This window comes from Cetorhinus maximus, chromosome 7, assembly GCF_964194155.1.
Source record: "Cetorhinus maximus chromosome 7, sCetMax3.hap1.1, whole genome shotgun sequence".
Classification (NCBI taxonomy): domain Eukaryota; kingdom Metazoa; phylum Chordata; class Chondrichthyes; order Lamniformes; family Cetorhinidae; genus Cetorhinus; species Cetorhinus maximus.
In genome coordinates this window covers 21,608,156-21,624,983 of record NC_135885.1, presented here as the reverse complement: position 1 = coordinate 21,624,983, position 16,828 = coordinate 21,608,156, and the positions used below count along the sequence as shown (strand labels likewise).

General features: G+C 42.6%; 1 protein-coding gene across 1 annotated transcript in view; it reads right to left on the bottom strand.

Annotated features, from left to right (window-relative positions):
* Nucleotides 1–216: 216 nt before the first annotated feature.
* Nucleotides 217–16,828, bottom strand: part of atp10a (ATPase phospholipid transporting 10A) — a 183,300-nt gene continuing 166,688 nt past the window's right edge. Inside the window, exons 20-21 of the mRNA XM_078545152.1 lie at nt 13,642–13,829; nt 217–11,673 (exon numbers count right to left, since the gene is read on the bottom strand). Of these exons, the coding sequence (XP_078401278.1) occupies nt 10,953–11,673; nt 13,642–13,829 (909 nt within the window). The 3' untranslated portion in view covers nt 217–10,952. The remainder of the gene's footprint in view (nt 11,674–13,641; nt 13,830–16,828) is intronic.

Genomic DNA, 16,828 nt, shown 5'->3' with positions numbered 1-16,828 from the left:
CCCGCTGCATAGCACGCCCACCGACCGGAATATCGTGATGCCGTGCGCTGGCGTCGGGACGCGTGCGTGACATTTTAAGCGCTGGCGCGCGGACTCCGCCACCTGCACACCAGCCAGAAAATTCTGCCCACAATAACTGAAACTGTGGTAATCTGTAAAGTTTGACAAATAGAAGATAAATTTTAATCACAAATGGAAATAAGACAGAACGCTAGATTTTCCACATATTTTCCACAAATGGGTGGTGTTTTGGTTTATTAAGGCAACAGAAATAAACATCAATATAAATATAGTATTTCAGAACATTCCATTTATATAATTTTCAAATTATTGTCTAATTAACAGCGCAGGTCAAAAATTAACATGTCCCACAATAAATATCTCACTTTAACTTCACAATGTATAAGTGTTGAACTGACAATACAAAGCAAATGCAACATTCTTCCTGCTGTAGGTATACACATACAATTTGCAGGCTGAAGCTGCTGAAACTTTTTTGCATCGCTATCTTTGGCACCAAGAGGGAGACGAAAAGGCAGGTAACACAGTAGCAATTCCTTTGGCTTGTCCAGTAAGGTGCCTATGTCAGAAGGCCAGGCAGGGTAAGTAAAACAGGTCACATATGATCATGTTTTCTGCAATGGGCAGTTTTGCACCAAATATTGTATTGACATGAAAACACAATGGTAATCAATAGATTGAAGAGACAGCAATTTAAATGACTCAATTTTAAAAACAGAAAGGACTTGGGTGTGATTTTATTGAAAGATCCGAAAAATAACACTGAATCCCTTTATTAAATTTCAGTGTTCAGCCATAAAACTTTTAATTTCCTAACATAGAAGATTCTTATGTTACATTCTTTACATTTAGTCGTTTGGTAATGCAGAACTTGATTATTGCTGAAATAAAGAGACATACTGTTGAAGCTTTTCATCTTGCACTCTCTTCTCATGCAGTATAAATTGTTGTTCCCTTTACTGTTGGTAACCTTGCGATCTGTCCTGATGAGTAAAGGATGAAAAGCTTCGACAGTATGTCTCTTCTTTCAGCAATATTCCTTACATAGTTTGCATAAATTATAGGTATCTGCTTTCAAATCATAATTACTTAAATTTTCATTGTGTAGAGACAGTAATTTGTATTCTATGTAAACACAATTCAAATCTTTCTTTCCTGCTTTCCAATTCAGCTATGCCAGCCTTCAGCTGGGAGACTTATGTGGGGCAGAGAAGCTGGCATAGACCAGTTGAGCAGAATGGCCAGTTTCTGTGCTATAAATTCTATATAACGTTTGTGTTAATGCTACTGCACAATAAGTTGATGGGTTGTACTTTTGGAGAGTGAAACATTTTTTTGTCACACTTGAACTGTTTCATGTAGCTCTCCAAAATTTGACGTGGGGCTGAACCACTGTGAATGACAAAGTTTAGATCTTCAATCAGGAGCCGATACCCTTTCCCGATAGAGAAACTGGTCTACTAGTTTGTCTTTTAAGAGCAATTCACATATCTCTCGGTAAAAGAAATGCTGTTCTGGGAAATTTGTGACTGGAAAGAAATGACTATGCTGGAAAAGGGCAGAGAAAAGCTGTTCTGAGATTCTCCATTTAACCTCAAAGATGAGGTTTTAAAAAGCCAGAATCTCGACGAAATATAACTGAGGTGTAGTTTGAATTGTAACATCTGTCAGTTAAGCCATCGAAGTAGATTGCATCTTCGATTATAGAATTGAATGATACCAATTACACCATCTGTCTGGTAGTGGCATACCTATTTAATGTCATCCCTTACCATATCAGAATGGGCGGTGATCATGTTATAGCGATCTGAAAATAACTCTAGCATCCTTTTATTATATTTCAGTGTTTAGTCACAAAACTTTCACCTACAAAATTTTAATTTCCTAACCCAGAGCATAACACTTGTATTCTTTGCATGAATTATAGGTATGTGCTTTCAAATCATAATTACTTGAATTTTCATTGTGTAGTGACAGTAATTTGTATTCGATGTAAACACAATTCGAATCTTTCCTTCCTGCTTTCCAATTCAGCAGGGAAGAACTTGCCAAGGGGCAGCAGCTATGGTAGTATGAAAGGAAACCATAATTAAGCTTTTAAAAATATTCTGAGCCACAGATTCAACACTTGGTCATTCAACTAGAATTTCCATACTAAATGGTCCTACACACTGCTGCTTTGGTGGCGTGTTTATATTATAACTTTAGTGTTGTCACATAGTGTTTTCTGTTTCGTGTGGACTCTAAACACGAACACCAGAAATTTCCTCAGGGCTTCTTCTGATTGGCAGCCCTAACTTCGGCATCAAACCCGTTTACTGGCTGATATCTGAGGTTTCAGCCAAGCTTGTGGTGGCTGATCAGTTGAAGTTCTGATGAGATTCCTAGCAATTGTATAAATGCAGGCCTCCACTCTGGACTTGGGCTATATTTATACCATTGGCACAAATTTGACTTATTCTCCAACACTTCGGGAACTCACAGTGGAAAAGCTGCAGGTGCCCATCAACTTCTGTCTGCTAATTTCACTCTGAAAATGTAGTGTTTCTGTGATGAGAAACCACTTCTCACTGATCCTATTGTTGTCAGGTATGGGGGGACCCTACACATCCTCATTGTGTTTTTTGAATCTTACTATTACCATGTAGTCTGGAAAATGATAGTTAAAAAGAAAATATATGTCTAAAGCTGAATGCCTTTCTTTTCTGAAGGGTTGTTTTCTACAACTAAACAAAAGGAGATGTTTCTTACTTGATGGTAAGTATGTACGGATTGCCCACAGTAGATAAAAAAAATCTTTGAAGAATGAACAGTGGTTCTTTCTTAAAGATGTTTTTTTTTTACAAAACCAAGACTTGTATACAAATATAAACTGTGTCTGTTAAGGAATTTGACCCAGTCACATAACTGTTTCACAGACTTGTTTTTCTGCAGTCGCCTATGAAGTGCCTCCAAAAAATAAATTGAAAACAGAAACAACCCCACTGAAAGCTTTTTTTTTGTTACGCACCATCCTGAAATAAATTCCTTTTTTAGTAAATCTGCCATTAGGCTAGGCAACATCATCAAAGCCATGTCATGGTAGTGATTGAGCAAGCTGTGGAGTGCAGGTGGACTAAGGCTTGGCTTCCAGCCTGTTTCCAAGCAAGTCAGCTGACCGCAGGGAAAGCAACAGGTGGGAGGTTTTACAAATGGCTTCACATTTCCTCACGTATGGAAGAGCAAAATGAGCCAAGAATCCGATCGTTCGCTTCACAGGCATCAGATGGGGGAGTGATCAGGCTTGGTTGTATGGACCTCCACAGTCAAAAAGCTTACAGGGTACCCTCTACATCTAGACTGGCCACTTGAGCAACTGACACCTGTGAAACTCAGGCCCAAAAAGATCTGAAGTTTGACCGGCGCAGACTCGGTGCGCTGAAGGGCTTTTTTCTGTGCTGTAGACCTCTATGATTTTATTGGGCAGTGAAGAACAAAGGTTGTTTAAGGGAAGTGAAAATGATAACTTGAGGCAAACAGTTCCTGAAAAAAAAAGTCAGGCAACATGAAATATAAAACATATTCTGAACACTATAAAACATGGGAAACAGCAGCCAAAATAATCCATCTGTATCTGATAACTACTATATCCCGATAATGACGAACTCTCGAGTTAAAATAATCTTGACATTTTTCTTACAGTTTACTTCATAAAATGTTCCAAGTTATACATAATAAAGGAATAACTTTTTAATGTTTGTATGTATATAAAGGTACTTTGAGGGACACTTGCTGCTCACAGATAGATGCAGTATTTGCCCGATTAAGAGAGAAACATTTGGTTGCGTGTTATAGTTTGTAAACACAAGCCAGGCTAACCTTTGAACCACCTGCAAAATGATTTGCACCAAAGCCTAGCTGAATATTTTCTTAGACCTTGAAATTATTTTGTGCAACACTTTGTCTGAAATTTTTTTCTCCACTACTGTGGGCGGAAGTGTTGTCCAATCTACTTTATTCCCCGACAACAATGACCACAACTCAATAGTAATGCATTGGCTGTAAAGTGCTTTGGGATGTGCCAAGGTTGCGAAAAGCGCTTTATAAATGAGAGTTCTTACTTTAAAAAAAGATGAACACTTCCAATGAATAGCAGTGAGTGGAATTATATCCCGTGCTGTAATTTTATGTCACCAATATACTGTGCTGTCATGTTATCAAGATACAAGTCCAAAAAATTGGCAATGCGAGAGATTTGGTTGTGCTTCCTAACCTTTTAAAATAACCATTTTACACTTGCTAACAATAAGTCCCATCTCTAACCGTATAGTGTTTTAGCAAATTGGAGACCTAAATTCTTTCAAACAAAATTGACGTAAATTAGGTGTATTTTTTAAAATTGTAAACATCAAGTGAGGAAATATCATTTGAGATGAAAATAAATCACGGTTTGGTTTGCATAATTTGGCAGGAACTCTTGCATGCATAACTTAAATACAATGAATTGGTGCTATTTATAACAAATGATAAATGCTGTGCCAAATAGTCACATGAAATAATGTGGCAAGCGACATCATAAAAGATTTCCCTTCAATTGTACTGTACTTCCATAAATGGAGGGGTAAGTAGCAATAGTAAACTGAGGTCAAATTTTGTTTACAGGTTTGTCCATCAAAAAGCAGATCATGAAAGGTTAGATGAATCTTAATTCATTTTCAGACACATATGCAAAGGAGAGATAGAATCACAGCAAAGAAGGCAGCCATTCAGCCCGTCATATCAGTGCTAGCCCTCTGTACGAGGGACTCCAACACCCCACCTTTTCCCCGCAGCCCTGTGAATTTTTTCTATTCAGATATTTATCCAACTCCATTTTGGATGTCATGATTGAAACCACCTCTCCCACACCCTCAGGCAGTATGCTTCAGATCCTAACCAATCCCTTTCCAGTCAAATAGTCCATCAACACAGTGACTCCATTTACCCCAAGCTTAAAAAGAACTCTGCGCTCAAAAGCTGAGAGCACCATTTTGGAACAGAATGTAGTTTATTCTTCTTTCTTTTCCCCCATCCTGGATAAGACACTTGTTTAGCTATTTGAAAGAGGTCCTCTGCTGAGTTAGATACTCCTGCTTCCACAATGCAAAGCAGCTCAAGACCTAGCTGACAACAGCGTTGGTGAACCTTCCGGTGCTGAATCTTGTAACTCTCTAAGGTATTTAATATGGGACGTCCTGCTACGGTAAAGGTGCTATATAAATGCAAGTTGCTGTTGGTGAGATATTGGCCTTAAACCTTTCTCCACTATCTTGCTCACTTCCACAACTGTTTTTCATTCAAAAGGCACTAGATTAGGCAAACAAGCCTTAAAAAATGTTTAAAATAGTGATCCATGGTCTGGCGCTGCTAAAACATTCAGGCTCCAAACAAAGATACATAAATACACACAAATACTGTAATACCTGATGCCTACCCCCAGACGCACCAATAGATTGCTCCTCCTAATGAGTCCAAAAGAGTTTTACAGTAACACACCAGCACCAGTGACACCAACAGGCAAGGCCTAGGAGCTCAAACTTGTGGAATTTCAACCTCTGCACAGGAGTGCACCATTTTTGCTTTAAAATCTCTCAACATGAAAAGGAAAATGTTCACATTATCTTCATTTTTGCTGACGCTGGTACTGCCAATTCTCTGTGACAGATGCCGACAGCTAAAGAGTTATAAGACTCCAGTCAATGTAAAAATTGTCTCAACAGGCAATTAGGAGCTGTAGTTCAGAGTTAGAACCTAAGTGGTTTGACAGAACAAAAATTCAAATGAGGCGTTAAGCTATAAAGGAATATGCCAAGGTGACTGTCAAAGATAAAAAATGTTAAGCACACATAAATCGAGAATTATTGGATTTAAACAACATGATTACAGCCAACACACAATTTATAGACAGAGGATTTTTTTTTTTTTAAGTTGAGAAAGATTGAGATGAAGCCAGCCAACACCCACAGTGCAGAGACCAAGATTGGAAAGGAGAGAAATAAGACCAATCCCTGATTATTTTAGGCTCCTTTACTTATGGAATAGGGGTTCCTAAAGTGCAGGAGAAAGGCAAGACAAGAGAGGTAAAGGTAATCCACAGTTTTGAGGCTCTAATCAGTCATGATTGAAGGCACTGTAAGGAGTCTTGATTTTAACATGGGCCGGAATTTTACGTGCCACGATTGGACGGACGGACGGCCGGCCGACCTGAACTAGTGTGAAATCGCGTGAGGAGAAGTTGGGTGAGCGTCCTGATGTCGTAGCGACGTTGCGCCATATGACGGTCGGCGGGTGCTTGTGGGAGTCTGAAGCTTGCCCGCTGACAAGCAAAGTTCCAATTAAGCCAATTAAAGCCCCCAATCGACTGGGATCTTTAGTGGCCCGTGCGCTTTTATGCTTGGTGCACGGGCTAATTGGCCAGGCAGCCTTCACATTTTTTGCATCATTCTCGATCCAGGGCGGGATAAAACGCCCAGGCGTTTGAAGGTTGAGGAGTTATGAGCACGGCTGTCAGTTGTCTGTAGTTGCATTAGAGATAGCTTATGGCGTTGTGGGCATGCAAATATCCTTTGAACAGTACTGCAGCTCTCTGCAGGAAGCAGCTCCACAGCAGCAGTGGTCAGCCTTTTAGGGAGCTCATTGGAAATGCCTGCCTGCACCCTCACTTTTCTCGGTGTCTGTCCTTGTCCCGCTCGTCCCCAGCAGCGCTGAGCCCCTCCTTTCGGCGCGTATTTCACACCAGCCGCCAGCATGAAATCCCGTGTCGGCTGCGATCGCGGCTGAAAGCGCATATCTCGCGTCTGCTTCCGGGCCTGCTGACCGCGCACACAAGGCGAGCACAAAATTCAGGCCGTGGTGAAGCAAAATGAGCCCACGATGACTTGGTTTGTGGCAACTAGGCTGGAGGTGTTACCATTTATTAGTTCAGTCTGCATTTCTAAATTATAATTTCAAATTCTTCCTTGGAGATATAATGGAAAGCAGTATTAAGTTTGGCATTTAATTTTCCGTTTTCAATTGAGCTCCACACTACATTAAGTTAACTGAGGCTTTAGAGAGGGGGAAGGGGGTGGGGTGGGGGGGGGAGTCAGTGGGGGAAGGGAAGCTGGTTGGCTCAGTTGGCTAGATGGGTAGCGTGTAGTTCAGAATAAACGCCAACAGTGCAGGGTTCCAGCCCGTTCCGGCAGAGGCAAACTTGGGACCTGCCTCCTTGCCCTACCCCAAAGTGAAATCATGGTATAAGCTGTGGTTCGGCAATCCCCGAATAACCCAAGATGCTATCTGAAGGAGGAGGAGGTGGTGGAAAAGCATACAGCAAAATCTACCTTGTAAAAGAAAATACAACTACAAAGGAAACTTGAAAAAATGAGGTTGTTGTCACTGGAACAATGCAGGGCGATGCAACAGTAAGTGTTCCCAGTCATGAAAGGATGCGACAGGGCAGGTAGAAGCAGACTATTTCCAGGAATTGTCTAGAATGAAGGGTCACAAGCATAAAATTACTTGAGATTTAGAGCAGAGGGCAGGGGAAGCTTCTTTACGCAGGGGGCTGTGAAACTCTGGAATTCACTTCCAAAGGGAAGTAAGGGTGAAGCGATATGGGAGACAGGCTGAGTAAACCTGATTGGGACTATTTGCAAGGGTGAAGAAGAAATGCTGACAAAAACTGGTTGGGACGAAAGGCATTAATTTGAGCTTTACTTGGCAAGCAATTTTAGCAAATTTCCAGTTGTTTTAAGAATAATTAGGAAAAGTGTGAGGCAGACTGCCGGTTCAATATGTATTTTTAGACATTTCAATCATGCTGACAGAGTTACAGTGGTTCTAGGGCGGTAGCGGTTATGTAGACATTAATAAAGGGAAGAGGAGACAGTAAAATACCTCTGGAAGAACAACAGCAGCTCTGTGTGAAGCCTTTAAGTATGAAAGGTGGCGGCAGAGAGGTGCACGTAGGAGCGACATGAGCAGAAAATAATCCATCACATGGGACAGAATTTTCAGGTCGGCGGGTGGTGTGGTCGGTGGGCCCGGAATCAGCCAGGAAACGGGCCGCCACCCGTGATCAGCCCCTGACCACAATTTCACGCTGACTTGACTAATGACGTGTCCTTGTTCTCCCTTAGATTCGCCAGCACACACTCGCTCTCTGGACCCCGAAGGGGCACCCCCTGACGCCGGAGGGCCATTGGGCTTCATTTGCACGTGTCACACCTGCTCTCTGAACCAGGCACCAGTGTCAGATACCAGCTACCTCAGTGGGCATTAGATCGGTGGCTAGAATGTCAGTGCACATTGGTGAGGGCACTTCACACTCGCTTAAGGTGCAGGTGGAGGCAGAGAATGCCCGGGGCGCCAGCAGTTGGAGGGCTTCTGGGAGCCAGGACAATGCTGGGTCGAAGGCGATGTTGAGCCTCTGGAGTCGTCCATTAGGCGGCAGATGTTGGATGTCCAATATCTGGTCCCAGGCAAAATAGGAGTAATCCATGTTTCTTATAGCAACTTTTAAACAAAGCAATCTACTAATCGGTATAGTGACTGAATACACAAATTTACTTGTGGAATAGGGGTTCCTAAAGCCATTAAATTTTGCCTACTGCAGTGCAAGCCCTGTATCCAAACACCTCTTACCAGCTAGCAAACATTCACGTCTGAAATATATTGCTGCCATTATGTTCAACCTTTAGCTTTGTTTTGGCATTATTTCTGGATAAATGTTTTGGACCATTGCCATTCACAGTCATAAAACATTGTTTCCCATTTTGCTGAATCAATGGGATCACAAGGGAAAAAAAATCCCAGCAACATTACAACCCCATAAAATTTAGTCTCTAATTAAAATTTACATCTAATTTTATAATTTCAAGGTAATTTATTAATCCAGCATGCATATAAACAGAATGCATGAGAAGAGCTGTGGGGTACAATCAACTTCCCACTTACACCGATCATCACTTGTGACTATGTTGCTCACACATCACCTGTTATAAATCATATCTTTGTTGCCTCATTGTGTATCCCACAATTAACCCGGCAGCAATTTGCTGTTTTCCATCAATCTCACCAGCATTGGTTTCCAAAGGGATTGCTCTGCATCATGGATGCAGATCTTTTTGAGGGTGGGGGGGCTAGTGTTCGTATGAGGAGGAGAAAGAAAATTCAAAACATAGTCCAATTGTCGTGGCACATGAAAAAATTAAAGCCTTCCATCTGATAGGGATTGAGTGTTTGTTTTTAAGTTTTAAGCTTTTTCTTACCTTCTCTTCTCCAGTCGAAACCTGCCAGTCCTCTTATCTCCTGGGAATTATTACAGACAGATTGGGAATTTTTCACATCTTGATCCCCTTCCCCTTCCCCTTATCTTCACCCCATCTCCCTCTGCAACCAGACTCCAAAGGCTAACCCAGACATTTAAGGCAGATGAAAATAATATCCTTCATTGTTATCTTTTTTTAAAAAAATAAAGACGGTCCTTCTAGAAAGAGAAAATTTGACACTGGTTGCATTTAAGGGAATGCTAGATAAACACCTGAGGGAGATAAAGCAATAGGTTTTGCTGATAGGGTTAGATAATGGGGGCTTGTGACACCCATATGAACCAGATGGGCAGAATGGCCTATTCTCGACTGTACATTCTAATCAGTTGATTTATCTTGAACATGAGTATCAAGGCCAAGTGTAGTCTTCAGGCAAAGCTGGATTAGTGGCTGATAATTATGAGAGCTGAGCCTGTAGACTTAATAGAATCCTCAGTTTGAAGATCATAACTTCTGTGCTTATTTTTCCATTATAAATTCCTATGTCCACATCTATAATGGAAAGGCCTTTGTGGCTAGTGTGAATAGAGGGGAGCTTTTTCCTGCTGGTGGAGGAGCCTCGGGCAAGAGGCATAAATTTAAAGTCAGAGACAGGCCATTCAGGAGAGAAGTTAGGAAATACTTCTCTGCGCAAAAGGTAGAAATCTCTCCCATGCAACGCAGGCGATGGCTCAATTAACAGTCTCAAATCGGAGACTGGCAGATTTTTGGTAGCCAAGGTGGTTAAATGGAGATTATGGACATTAAAGAGCCAAGGCAGGTGGATGGAGCTAGAATACAGATCAGCCATGATCTCATGGGTTAGCAGAACAGGCCTGAGGGGCTAAATGGCCTACTCCTGTTCTTATGTAAACTTCTTATGCTGTAATTACAGCCTCAAGAGATGGCACTGCTGCAACTGCAGTGGAGGGGGGGGAAAGAGGTAATTACAGCGTGACAAGTTTGCAAAAGGCGGTTTCCATTATAAATTTGGACATACAAACAGTTGATACACGTACATGCATACACACATATCAGATTTAGGATTTTGTGTATGCATTATAATATATAACATATATAGTGGGTCCTTTTCGAACAGAGTATCTGTTCCTGGCAGGTTTCAGACTTCATAATATAGTCTATGTGACATAATCTATACGACAATGTGTGTCATAATATACTTCTGATATCACTGACATAGTAAACATCTTCCCTTTGGTCATTGAAGCATAAACAATACAAAGACAAAAAAAAGGGAAACCTCAAGAGCTGTCTTAAGTTTTCAGCTATTTGTCCCCCTCAAGGTTGGGAAGAGGAGAACGAGATGGGATGCAAAGATTTGTTTAGGCACAATGTTTAGATAGGACATACAGAACCGTTCACTTGACTTGGTAACGCAAGTTGCATTTTTGGTAACTGCACTATTTCAGATAGTTATATATTAAATTCTGCACAACCTTTTCTAAATTCCACATGTGCAAATTACAAAATACATCACTTTGCTCTTATTTAGGATTCACAAAAAGATGATCTAATATTTAAATATAAAATTTTAAAAGAAAGACTAAAATCTGAAACTGTGCAAAATTTAAGAGAAAGGCACGTCCTACGGCCAACTCTCGGTCACAATGGAGTCATTTCCAGAGAACTCTCCTGCAATGAGTTTCTTGGAATTACGTGGGTTGAGATGTGGGAAGTGCCTGGAAACACTTCTTTAGAAAGTTTCATACCCTCAGGCTCTATATTACCTGGCACACATCTTTCACCTCTCACTGTCTGTGTCTGTAAACTGCAATGTGACGAGGAATGGAAAAAACACATCGTGTCATTAGTAGATGGCGTTGGTGTCCTCCAGTTTAGTAAATGTATATTTGATGGGTCCACCCCAGAATGAGCGTTCAATCGAACTCCACCCTCTGTGAAAGGCAAGTCTGTCGCTAACTCAGACCTCTGAAGTTCGTGCAAGTGCGACTGTGCATTTCGGATGGAAACAGATGATGAGTTACCATTTGGAAGGGAGTATTTTGCACCTCCTGCCAGCTCCATTGTCGGTAAACTGGTTTCTCGTAACTCGGGTGTCTGTTGTTTATTTAATGGTCCATTAGAGATTTGGTTTGTATCCAAGGTGACATTTTGGCTAGTGCTGGATGAGGATTCATCAGCCCCAATCCCGGAGTCCTTCGAAAGCGGCATCACCAAGTCGGGTTTCGGTGTGGCTGACCAATTGCCTTGGGCATTCCATTTATTAACATGACTACAAGCCACAGGATGGAGTCTGTCCAGCTGGCGACCTCGCTGGATGGGAGTGGGGAACAAGGTACCTTGAAAGATTCGGTACAAGTACCTGGAGAAAATTGTTTTCAAATAAAGAGAAAACAAAAACATAATTTGAGATTTTGGGGCGGACTAAGAGAAAAATTGAAAGCCTCCCTTACCTACAAATGATTCATTCATCAATAATGAATATGCATTGTATTAACTACTTTATAACAAAATGAAGCAAACTAAAATTCACACTTGCCTGACTGAATCAAAATGATCATGTACTCAAGGCTATTACCTTCTAAACAACTGGAAAAATAGCACAGCCCTCCATCTCCAGTTTGTTTTGTACTCTTACTAACCATCAGGCACCATTGTATAAGCCTTCCCATTTCAAAGATCTTGAATCCTCTTCCATAATGTTTAGTAAAAGGCGCATTCTTGAAAGAGGGAAGAATAAAAGGGCAAAGACATTTACTGTGATTCAGTCAACTTCCATTTCTATCCCAATCCTCGTGAGGGATGATTGAACTTGTTCGTCCAAAGGGAAATGGGAGAGGGAGTTTGGGGAAAAAGTTGGATGAAAACCTGGGAGGCTCTGTGTCAAAAGGGGAACAAGAGTGAGCTATGAGCAGTGAACAGCAGCTAAGGTCACTGACTTACTTCAATGTTATCAGTGCTCCTTATACATAACCTAGCGTGAAGCTTTATCTGGAAGAAATTGAATATCCTATTATTGGCGCTTACTTGAATCATCACTCTACGCAAATGGGACAAATAGATTCATAATACAGTAGGCATTGTAAATTCAATTTCCAAACTCCAGTGAAACTATAATTTCACTTAGGACTGAGCTTGACAGGCTCACTAATATTTATTTAGCGGTAGCCACTGTGCTTCTGGGTAGGTGTGATTCCCTGGCAAAGGGTGGAAGTTGACAGAGTCAGTGGCCACAACCAATGCTTCTCTGTAAATGTTGCTAGAAGGTATGCAAGAGTGACCTATTATTTAGATGAAAAATGTACTCTTTATGGAACTGCAGGTACATCCATTGCTTCACTGGGCTGCACTAACATACTGCACTGTGAGACGGCACATACCACAGCAACTTTTTTTTATAAAACATTATAGCAGGAAAAATAGCTAAATAACTTTCCACGCTGATTTTATTAGGATTTCTGGTTGGTGCCTTCCTCCTATATTTCCATCAATTTATAATTAACTGATGTCCAATCCACCCTACTAGGCAGACAGTGGATAGAATTTTTCAGTGGGCTTTGGGATCCTGACCCTGGGACCAAATGGAGGGTACTGAGCCTGCACTTGCTGGCAGTGAGACTGGCGGTACAAACCTCCCAGACCTGGCTGCCCAACTGGCCGCTTCTGTGCTTGCTGCTCTTAGACAGGTTCTCAATGCTGTCAGTCCAATCACGGGGCTTGCGGCCCTGGAGCCGTGGCAGCCCCACCGGGAGAAGTTGACGCTGCTGAAGCAGGTTGGGGACCACGAGGGTACCTCAATATGGAGCTGCCTTAAAATTAAATTAATAACGCAAAACTGGGGAGGCGGAAGGCTACGTGGAACAGTGGGGGTAGGTCTCCGGGGGTGGTTGGGACTGCGGAGTCGGCCTTCCCTTCTTGAGGCACAAAGCCTCCGGCTCTGGCTTGCCACCCCCACATCCAGCCTCAGGAAGGCCTCCTCTACTGAGCTGGTGGCCACATGGCAAGGGCTGATCCGCCACTGGTAAAACGCTGGACAGCCTGACTCGCCCTCAATTGGAGTCTTGAGCATTTAAATTGGCTGCCTGCCTCTGTGGAGCGGGCAGCCGATGTGCATCCTGGTCCGCCCCTGGGGCAGTCTGCTGTGGCAGGGATGCATTGGGGACCCATGCTAATGCAGCTCCCCCTATACCCCTAGCCGTCGCACCTCAACCCCATCTCCACGCGGCCAGAAAAATTCTGCCCAGTTATGTTCAGCAGGATTTTGTTAGGTTTGATCCCTATCTGTGCAATTTTAATTGAATAACTTAATCACAATGCATATTTAAGTTACCTAGGTAGCAAGGCTGCCACTGGTGTAAGGATACATATCAGGTAGAACTTTGGATCGGCCATCAACCTCTGCATAGTCCAGTAGGGATTGGATGGAGGGTAGCAGGTAGGACAGATTGCATTATAACTTAATGCAACAGTGAAGAACAGGAGGATGCTGAAAGTAATGGAGACAACATGCATCCAAGTCTGAAAACATAAAAGAAAACAAGTTGATCCTTTGGAACGATACTTGCATTACTGAATTATTTCAGTCTTAAGCAGCTGATAAACAGACATTAGTCAATTCATGCAAAGTAGAACATTTTGACATTTGATAGGACACTTACAGAGATTCTAAATACATTAGCTCTATTTTGTAAAAGTGCCCTTTAAATTTCAGTTCTTATTCATTGTACAATATGTGAGCCTGAAGGCCCCATTTTCAAACTCATCCTGAATTAAGAACATAAGGATGTTTAGGAACAGGAAAAGGCTACATGGAACAAAGAGCCCATATAGTTTTGCTGGACCTCAAAGCTTAGCTACAGCCTTCGTGCTATATGGACTCGACTTTAATTCTGCGGGTGGGTTTTCAGCGAGGTAAAGTCTCGTCCTATGTCTCAATCCAATCACTTATCAGAAACTTACCAAGTAGTAGATTGCACCTGCTCTGGAAGCACACCGGTTAACACTTCCCCCCAAAAAATCCTGTGCAATTGTGAATGACAACTGCTCCAAAATAGTGCACAGCAATGATAATTTGCACCTGCAATGCCAAAGATGTCCCAATGCACTTCATAGGGACTTGAGGATGAAATGGACACCAAGCCAAAGAAGATGTTAGGAGGGGCGAACAAAAGTTTGGTCCAAGAGGTGGGTTTTAAGGAGGGTCCTAAATGAGGAATGTGAAGGGCAGGAGGGTTTAGAGTGGGAATTTCAGACACGTGGTTTCGATGCCTGAAGCTATGCCTCGCCAAACGGCAGCGTGTAGATGAGAATGAGGGGGCCAAGGACAGGATATTTAGGATTTCTGGAGGTGCCGTTTTCAGATGAGAAAAGAAACCATTGCTAAAGATATGCTGACTGCAATTGGATAGTTAAGAGTAAAACCATGGGAAGACAGTTCCTCTGAGCTGCCTAATGGAGGAGAGGCATTGAAAGAGTTTAGCGTGGTCGACTGTGTTGAAAGCTTGAGAGAGGTGGAGGGGGAATAAGGCACCATGGCGATGGTCACAGAATCTCATTCACAACTTGAGTTAGGGTGGTTTTAGTGCTGTGGCAGAGTGAAAACCTGACTGGTGAGAGACAAACAGGGAGTAACGGGAAAGATGGGCATGGATTTGAAAGGCAACATGTTCAAGAACTCGGGAGAAGTAGGGGAAACTGGGAATGAGGCAGCAGTTTTTAAAAAACAAACGGGAGGTGAGGAGTCCATCAGTGCAAAGGCAGAAAGGCATAGGGAGGAGAGGATGGAGGAGTCTTGGGGAGAAACTCAGGGCAGAGTGGTAGATTACGAAGGTTGGAAGTAGGTAAAGTATTTGAAGGAGAAGGTGGTGCTAAAAGAGACAAAGGTGTGATTTAGTGATAAGGGCCACAACACCACCGAGTCAGTCGACATCCATGAGCCAAGTTTCAGTCCAGAATAAGCAGGTAGATGTCAACAGCCACATTCATGACTGAATGGCCTTTCTGATGTGAAAAATAGAGAGGGACACTGACTGACCTGCTGGCAGACTCCAAAGGTCTAAACAGTGTCTCGGGTAAGTGGGATAGAAAGCAAGCTGGTGATTTATGCCCCAAGCAAGGCAGGATGGTTGGGAAGAATGACGAGATGGGACAAATCGGTTGGGGTTGCTGCTTGTCAGGAGACAGGTACCTGGATAGGCCCTTTGGTGCCAGGGTCCGGGATGTCACGGACCGGTTGCAGGACATTCTGGGGAGGGAAGGTAAGCAGCCAGTGGTCGTGGTACACATTGGTACCAACGACATAGGTAAACTCCGGGATGAGGACCTGCAAGCTCAGTACAGGGAGTTAGGAGATAAATTAAAATGCAGGACCTGAAATATAGTAATCTCAGGATTACTCCCAGTTCCACGTGCTAGCGAGAGCAGGAATAAGAGGATAGACCAAATGAACACGTGGCTGGAGAGATGGTGTAGCTGGGAGGGATTCAGATTCTTGAGGCACTGGGACCGGTTCTGGGGAAGGTGGGACCTGTACAAACCGGACGGGCTGCACCCAGGCAGAGCTGGGACCAGTGTCCTTGTGGGGGCTTTTGCTAGTTCTGTTGGGGAGTATTTAAACTAGTGTGGCAGGGGGATGGGATCCCAGGAGTAGGATCAGATAGGTCAGATTCAGATCAGAAAAATGGAGGTAGGGACGTTGTGAAAGACATGGAGTTACAGGAGAAGCAAAGTTTAAAAAAAGTGTCCAGCAAAGGAAATTGATGGAGTTAAACTGTTTATACTTCAATGCAAGGAGTATTACAAACAAGGTAGATGAGTTAAGGGCACAGGTAGACACATGGCAGCAGGATGTCATTGCTATAATGGAGACCTGGCTAAAGGAGGGACAAAACTGGCAGCTTAATATTCCTGGTTATAGAGTCTTCAGGCACGATAGAGTAGGAGATAAAAAAGGAGGGGGGTGGGGGGGTGTAGCACTAATGGTTAAAGAATCAATTCTAGTTGTGAGAAGGGATGATATACTAAATGGGTCAACAAACAAGGCTTTATGGATTGAGCTCAGAAATAAAAAAGGGGCAGTCACACCACTGGGAGTATACTACAGACCCCCAAATAGTGAAAGGGAGATAGAAGAACAAATATGTAGGCAGATTTCTGCTTGTAAGAACAAGAGGGCAATAATAGCAGGAGACTTCAACTATCCTAGTATCAACTGGGATTCAAACAATATAAGGGGAACTGAGGGAGAAAAATTCATGCAGTGTGTCCAGGAAAATTTTTTCCACCAATTAGTGACAAACCCAACGAGAGGAAATGCAATTCTAGACCTAGTCTTGGGGAACGAAGAAGGGCAAGTGGGTGAAGTGACAGCTGGTGACCATATCGGGGACAGTGATCACAATTCAGTTAGATTTAGCATTACCATGGAAAAGCACAGCGATAAGGCAGGAGTAAAAGTCTTGAACTGGGGGAAGACAAATTTTGCAGAAATGAGAAGGGACTTGGCTGAGGTGGACTGG